Source organism: Boleophthalmus pectinirostris, unplaced genomic scaffold, assembly GCF_026225935.1.
Source record: "Boleophthalmus pectinirostris isolate CB_2022bp ecotype Guang Dong unplaced genomic scaffold, ASM2622593v1 HiC_scaffold_14, whole genome shotgun sequence".
In the NCBI taxonomy this organism is placed as follows: Eukaryota; Metazoa; Chordata; class Actinopteri; order Gobiiformes; family Gobiidae; genus Boleophthalmus; species Boleophthalmus pectinirostris.
Window position 1 is genome coordinate 17488010 of NW_026571047.1, and position 7672 is coordinate 17495681.

Here is a 7672-nt window from a genome sequence, read left to right on the forward strand (position 1 = left end):
ATATATCATGTTTCAAAATGTGTTATTGTGACAGGCCTACGTGAGCCAGGCTGGCGCCACCTAGTGCCTCTGCTCAATTTCATTTCTCTCAAGCAACTAGGTCAGGAATCAGAATAAACTAGACAGTTTGCAAGAACCCCAAGTGCAAGTTCAGGCACCAGCCAATCAGCCATACATTCTGTGTTGGCAATGATTCCCAAGATCGAGGATTTAAAGCTGGAACAAAGAGAATGTTTGGTGAATTTTACCAAGGGGAAAGTCATTATTGCCCTACGTCCTACAGGATTTGGGAAAAGCTTAATATACCAGTTAGCCCCGTTAGTGGCACATTACACACGACCAAATAGCAGTGATTGGTTAAATAAAAAATGTACTCGCCTACCATCGAGCGAACAAATCCTAATTCTGTAAGGCTGATGAATCAGACTAGGCCTACGCAGGCACCCAGAGCAAAAGTAAGTGAACTCAGTGACTGTCCTACTTGGGTGGCAGATGCGTCACATAATGACAAGGCCCTTATAAAAATGTATTAATACCTGCTAATTAACCATATTATCGGACAATAGTACAAGCTACACAAACAGGATGAGTCACACTGCCCTTACTCAAAACAGACAAGACATAAAACCAAAAACAGCAACACACAATCTTTTTCTACACATTTTAAAAGAGCCTATACTTCGCAAAATTTACTCTTGTGAGCGTTAAACCATGTTACAATATTGTTACCTCCTCAAAAACATACATGGAGTTGTTTTTTTGTTTCATTCAAACATGTTTAAGTAATCCATAGTGTCTGTCTACATCTCCAAAAATCTAAATGCTCTGTTCCACTTTGCGATGTCATGTAGTAGTAGTTTTCAGCTCCTTTTACTTTTGTTTAGAAGATTTGGGCAATTCCAGGGCAGAAATTATCCAAATGATTCTGGTAAAAGTGTATGGAATTTAAAAAGATTATGGAGTTTGAGAGAAGTACTGAGTGTAAATCTGCAGGGTTTGTGTGTTAAACACGTGTGAATGAAACAAAACAACTCCAAGTATGTAGAAGAGGAAACAACATTGTAACATAGATTAGAAAATAATCATATGAGCCCTTTAAAAACAGCTACTGGGTGTGGTTAAAATGTATTCCATGTTTTAGTTTATACCCAGTAAATAATCTAAAAAGTGTATATTTCTGAACCTCTGGAAATGTTGCAAGCTACAATACAGTAAAACAACTTTATTTGCGCATCAACTCTCGTCACCTCATTCTCATGTCTATAAAACCTTCATCGTAGATTTGTGGACTTTAAAATAAGCTTTAAATCATTTGCTCCAAACTCAGTCGTAAAAGTAATTTATAAACAGGAAACAGGAATCAACAGCCAATCTGCACCTCGCTGTAAACATTGATAAATGAGCTCTGCCCGCGCTCACACAAAGATGAAGCACTGCGGATGTTGCTGTTACAGAAATGCACGATTTAGAACAACTGTAGGAAATACTGCAATTACTGCTAAATTACTTTCAAATGTCAAACTTCCATCCAGAGCCTTAACAGTGTTATGCTTAAAAATAATTAAAATACATGGAAACTGCAAAAGCATCATGGTGTCTGTTGTTATATGACTAATAGTATTTCTACTTCTGTATGCTTTCTCATACTTTTCCACCAATATGGATACATATATTAATACAAAAAAATAAAGTAACCTGGGTATTGAAAAGTGTATAGAAGTGGGCTACCAAATACAAAAGGATGCAACAGTATTACAGAAATCTGGGATAATAATCTAAAATGGTTTAAAGTCAAGGTGGGGGCTTTTGAGTGGAGTTTGAGATTATCCCAGTATCTGGTTTAGAGATAGACCGATATATTCGTTGGCCAATATTTGAACTTTTTAGTGTATCAGCTATCAGCCTTAAATCTCCAACAGAAGCTAGTTATTTGTTTGGCCAACCAGCTGCCTCCATATGTATAAGAGTATATGCATAAAGCTTTATTTGACCACTCAAGTTTACACTACTCTCTTACCCAGGTAGTAGTAAAACAAGATTATGGAGTTTGTACCAAATTCAAATGGGATAATCTGGCTGTATCAACAAAAGGGTAGCTCACAGATGCGCTGATTGGAGAATGCAAAATGTCATTAAATTAAAAAATTAAATTTTGATGAACAGTGATACAGTTTACAGTTTACTGCATTTCACTACCGCCATGAGCTTTCTGTTTGTGCTTGTGTTTATTACTATGCAGATCAGGCAGCAGGTAAGATAAGAAGACCAGACAGTAGCTCTTTGATCAGACTTGGAGGTAGCTCAACTCTCTCTCCATCTCTCTTTCCCACCCATCCTCTACCCTTCTTTTTCTTTCTCTCTCCCCCACAGACATGTCTGAATATGTAAACTGTAGTAGATTGTCTATTACACTCATCTCCAGAGCAGCAGCAGTAGGTGAATTACATCATCTTATGGTCAGTGGCAAATACAAAGAGGCTCACAGTGCACACTAGGGGAAGCCCTAGTGTTGTAACAACCAGCCACAAGAACTGGAAGTGAAATAGGCAGACTTTTTATTTAGTCACTGGGCTGGCAGTTCACGTCTGAAATGTTCACCATGATTAAGTGATGAGTAATTCAATGAGTTAGAATTAAACACAGACACTTTACGAGAAGATTTGTCATAGAACTTCTTTCCATATATAAGTAAATCTAGCACACTTTCACAAAATTCTTACAGAACTGAAACGTGAAGTCCTAAACACATCAATGGGACTTCTGAACTTGAATTAACCCGAGTCTCACGCAAATAAGTCCCACACACTTCTCCTGTCCCTCCTAGCACCTGTTCCGTAGCGATAGAGGCTTATTTTCTTCAAAGGAAACGTAGACACCTACCTGAGAAATATGTGTTGGCACCCGGAGTTCAGCTGTCATGCATCACCTTCTAATCCCACACACTCGCAGTTTGTGATCGTCACACACAAATCTGAACGCTACTTCAAAATGCCAGCAGCATTTTCGTGAGTTTAGGCGCTTCCCGCCGTGAGTGGGCGGGGCCTGTTAGTCAGGTGAGCCAGGTAGCCCCGCCCCAACCTTTTGGTGCAAGATTAAACCATATTGTAGAAAGTTTCAGAGTTTGTTTGTTTTTTCTATTTAATTTTGCAGCACTTAGTAGGCCCAGTTCTTATCCCACCCAAATACTTTACATTAAAATCAACACAGTATAATATTTTTGAGTAGGCCTATTATATATGTATTCAACTGTAGGATACGTGACTGAACTAGTGTCACCACTTTTATTGCAACGTTCACCACTCATATCATTCGCTCCTTTTTTTGCTGCTTCCTTCCTTGTTTGACGTTTTTAAATTAGGTCTACTCTGAAAAACAACATACTATTATCAGCAACAGTTCAGTCATCCGCTTTTTCAATGGGGCTTTGTCTCCATCTAGTGGACACGAATAAACTTGACGGCGAAAAACATGTTTACATTTGCAAGTTACACTTTAACATTTTAACCTAAAGCAAGTAACACATTTATAGACCCACCAATTTCAGCCAATATGTAGCTAAAGAGTAACCAACAAGGACTGGAAGATTTAGATGCAAATGTGTGGTGTAAAAACTGAAAAGCTATGAGCAAATAACTTCTTAACTTCAGGGCTTTGGGTCAAATTGTGTTTATTAATGTGATCAGGAAATCCCCACAGAAACAGTTTACAGGGTACTTACAGATTTACAATCATCCTTATGACAGAAGTGCCAGCTTTACCCCCATTGGTTCAACACTGAGGACGCCTGAAATCTCACAACCAGTTTGGCCTGCACACCCCTACACAGGTACACCAGTCCCTCCAACTTTTCAGACGAGGGGCCGCTGTGAGTTGTAGTCATGTTGGTTTTAAGTAATCAGTCATGAAATATGCAGTGCAGGAGTCAGCAAACACCCAGACTAGGTTTCCTCTTTTCAATCGTCTGGCCTATTCACAGTTATTGAGCCTTCATTTGTGGTGCCATCCTTCATCCCAACCAGGAAATTACAGACTACTGGATGCTTTCCGATTCTCAGGTCAATGTAAAACTGCGGTTTATGACAGTAGGCCCTCAAAATGCACAACTTTCACTTAAGATTTGTCATACTGCTCAAATGCATTTGGTTCAGCAGTCATTATACAAATAGAAAGATGCTAAAACTAGTCACAGAAAATAAACATATGTAACATCGTTTAAAGGAATATAATGTGAAGCCTGTGAATGTAGGAGGACACCTGTCGCCACCTGAACAGCTGAAAGAATGTGCGAAATGCCCAAGACCTTTTTTCACCAACCCAAGAACAGTCATGGTAATGATTAAAAAGGTCCTCCAATAGATCCAATTCAAATGAAGGAGATTTAACATAACAGAATTGCATACAGTTTGAATTTTTAAAGTACATTTTATTCTCTTCAATTCAACCGAGATTGTTGGCTTGCCTTGTGCTTCACGGTCATACTTAGTGGGGAGAAAGGTAGTGTTCATCCAAGAACCATTTGCTAAGAATAATCTGTTATATTCCAATATAATAATAAAAACAAAGAGCATAATTTTCAAAGGACAGCAGAATGAACGAGGATGTGCGTTCTGTGATTTGCTTTGACCTGATACAGGTTAAGATGCAATTTACTGAAATCACTGAGTGGTGGGCTAATAAGGTTTGTAAATCAAAGGTTAAATTGAACTAGCATTCATTCTACATCTGGTGCACTTTTCAAAGAGTATCCTACAGCGGGAGGAGAGCTTGCACCCTTGCTCGTTCTTGGCCTTATGAAAACCATGCTTTTCTCTGCAGAGTAAGGGTGGGGAGAAGGGGGTCGTGCAAGACTGGAAGTGGGGGTAGACTGAGTATGGTGGTTCGATGATGAGGTGGGGCTTGAGAAACCGGACTGCTGATTCCACAGGAGGTGTGTAAAAGGCACGCCAGGGTTACTCCCAATCCCAGCCAACGTACACAGAGACGCCTTCACACCCACACGCACTCGCTGGACACACTAGGTACACACACGCACACCCACGCGCACACACAAGCAGCACAGGCTAGAGCCCCGGGAGCACTGACAATGGGAGGAAGCAGGAGGAAGTCGGTAGGGAATGAAAGATGTTCTCGGAAGAAAAAGAGCTGGCGTTCAAAGTTGGGTAAAAGGTTTGGGGCGCAAGGGGCCTTAATCCGGTGCTGCCACTGTGTTGAAACAGAAAAAAATAAACAACAAACAAAAAATAATAAATCAAAACTGGTGGAATGGATCATTTCGGGGAGTTCTTCAGCTGGTTGGAGAGCCAGTCCAAGCCCTCGTACAAGCCGTCTCCGCTGGTGGCGCAGGTGGCCTGGATGTACCAGTTACGGTGACGAAGTGAATGCAAACCCAGCTTGTCTGTGATCTCTGCAGCGTTCATAGCGTTGGGTAGATCCTAAAATAACAGAAAAATATAATAATTAGCATTTTTAAAAACAAAAAACATCTACATATTTATGCTAAATATACTATACTAAACAACCATACCTGTTTATTTGCAAAAACAAGCAGCACGGCATCTCTGAGCTCATCTTCGGAAAGCATTCTGGACAATTCTTCCCGTGCCTCGTTCACTCTCTCTCTGTCGTTGCTGTCCACAACAAATATAAGCCCTGCCAACAGGAGCACAAGTTAACACCTGCACAGCTTTTTGAGTCACTGAGAAGAATCTATCTAAACTAAAATACCAAGCAATTAGGCAAAAGTCAAATTAATCCACATCCACAATCATTGCTCAAGTGCACAGACAGTGCTCTGTTTGGATACTAGCTTGACTTCAGGAAAGCCATATGCAAACTTGTTTAGTCAAATTAATCTTAAAATCTCGTACTATTACACTTGTGTTCTGTACCAGACTATTCAGAAAGATACAATAGGCCTTTAGAAGAGCTATGCATTGGATACAGACACCCAGACAGAGTGAATATTAAAATATATGAAAATGTGAAAGAAATTGTAACTAGTTTGTCCGCCTTTGGATAATAATGTAACAGGGACATCTATAGACAGGATTGTTTAAAATCAGGGTTAGTAAGAGTTTAAAAAAAAAAAAAAAAAAAAAAAAGTCCTTCTCACCTTGAGTGTTCTGGAAGTAGTGGCGCCACAGTGGCCTGATTTTGTCCTGACCGCCTACGTCCCACACTGTGAAGCTGATGTTCTTGTATTCTACAGTTTCAACATTAAAACCTAAACAGAAACAGAGTCCAAAAATTATCAAAAGAATATAAAAGACACATTGGTGTAGTGGCTATGGGGACGTTAAAGGGAAATGTTACTTTAGAGGACAAATGAAAAAAGAGCCTAAAGGGAGGTGAAAAGCAAACAGTGAGAGCAAGCAAGTCAGGCATCCATACCAATGGTGGGAATGGTGGTGACTATCTCTCCGAGTTTCAGTTTATACAGGATGGTTGTTTTTCCAGCAGCATCAAGCCCCACCATAAGAATTCTCATCTCTTTTTTGCCAAAAAGGCCTTTGAATATCTGCCCAAACATATTCCCCATGGTGACGAAGCTGTAAAACACAGAAAACAGTCAGGTAAATACTGTGGACACTAAAAATACAGTTGTACATTTGAGATGTGCAAAGAGGTTTATGGGAGCATTGGTATTTGACATATAAGGGGCTTTCTATAAGTATAAGTACAAATCAACATCCAACTCTGCCTATATTAATCAACCACGGCGCGTTTCACCAACAAAATCGCATCTTTATCCAGAGAAATAGGAAACTAGTGAGGCTGCCTTTGAGGTGTGCACAAATAGTTGTTAGAACTGTGAGCTAGCCTGGACAAGTGAATCACCGATCAGCCGATAAGGTGGGCCTGTTCCAGCTGCAAATTCCGAGTCTGTCGCCCAAAAGTCAACAGAGGTTAGCCTTCAGGCTAAATACCAATAAGATACGTTTGCCGATTGGACCACTTCACCAACAAAACAACAGCCATCTGCCTTAATATAAATAATACGGCATTTTAAAAAAGCTGGTTTCATTCATGGGCTTGAAAAGCCTGCCTTAGCATTAGCTACAACTAATGCTTAGCCGTCCTCCGTTTCAGGGCGGATGCTTCGGCTAAACTCCGGTTAGCCTCAACACAGAAGCACAGCTGGTAAATAATATACTCACTAGTCACGTTTACCCACGACGATTGACCAGTGAAATTAACAGATATATAAACGGATTTCAAATAAGACACGACTGAAATAGGCTAACTTAAACAGACATTTTTGACCTGTTCACGATACGGGAACTGTTTTAGCAGCCTGCTAATGCCGCTAGCATTAGCTGAATGCCGCGTCACAGTAGAAGGGCTACACTGTGGTGCGGTGTACAGCCCAAGAAACATCACATTTCAAGAAGAAACTCCTGGTGTACTTTGTTAGAAAAAACGTGGTTAAACAACGAGCGATAATGACGATTATTACCTTTAGAAAGGGCAGCTTCTCGATCTTTCCGTTATCTTACGCTGTCTCTCCAAAATGGCGTCTTGCGCATCCAGGGAGACACCGGCGCACAGGAACTTCCCACTTTCAAAACGGAGCCAATCAGCCGCGCAGAAGTGCTACAAGAGCCCGCCTCCGCCTCACCGACGTCCAATCACAGCTCGAGCTGTTTCCGGGTTACACATTGCACAAAATGTC

The 7672-nt window shown here is 40.6% G+C and overlaps 2 protein-coding genes across 4 annotated transcripts in view; both read right to left on the reverse strand.

The window, feature by feature from the left end:
• The window catches only part of grb7 (growth factor receptor bound protein 7), a 32928-nt gene extending 29892 nt beyond the window's left edge, over window positions 1-3036 (reverse strand). For both annotated transcript variants that reach the window (XR_008631764.1, XM_020918174.2), the window contains exon 1: window positions 2881-3036. The gene's annotated coding sequence lies outside the window, so the exon portion shown is untranslated. The remainder of the gene's footprint in view (window positions 1-2880) is intronic.
• A 614-nt stretch (window positions 3037-3650) lies between these two features.
• Window positions 3651-7607, reverse strand: arf2b (ADP-ribosylation factor 2b). Of its 2 annotated transcripts, none has more exons than XM_020918106.2 (5): window positions 7457-7607; window positions 6391-6548; window positions 6113-6223; window positions 5525-5649; window positions 3651-5432 (listed from the first exon to the last, which is right to left on the reverse strand). In XM_020918106.2, exons 2-5 carry the CDS (start codon window positions 6536-6538, stop codon window positions 5268-5270), a joined length of 549 nt encoding a protein of 182 aa, XP_020773765.1. In that variant the 5' UTR covers window positions 6539-6548; window positions 7457-7607; the 3' UTR covers window positions 3651-5267. The 2 variants fall into 2 exon arrangements, with proteins under 2 accessions (XP_020773765.1, XP_055005827.1); XM_055149852.1 differs by lacking the exon at window positions 7457-7607 and adding an exon at window positions 7158-7177.
• Window positions 7608-7672: the final 65 nt, after the last annotated feature.

Coding starts and splice junctions, on each gene's coding strand:
- arf2b (XM_020918106.2), bottom strand. CDS start 6,538: ATGGGGAATATGTTTGGGCAGATATTCAAAGGCCTTTTTGGCAAAAAA. Junction 6,224..6,390: donor CACCACCATTCCCACCATTG/GTATGGATGCCT, acceptor GTTTCTGTTTAG/GTTTTAATGTTGAAACTGTA. Junction 5,650..6,112: donor CTACTTCCAGAACACTCAAG/GTGAGAAGGACT, acceptor TCCTGTTGGCAG/GGCTTATATTTGTTGTGGAC.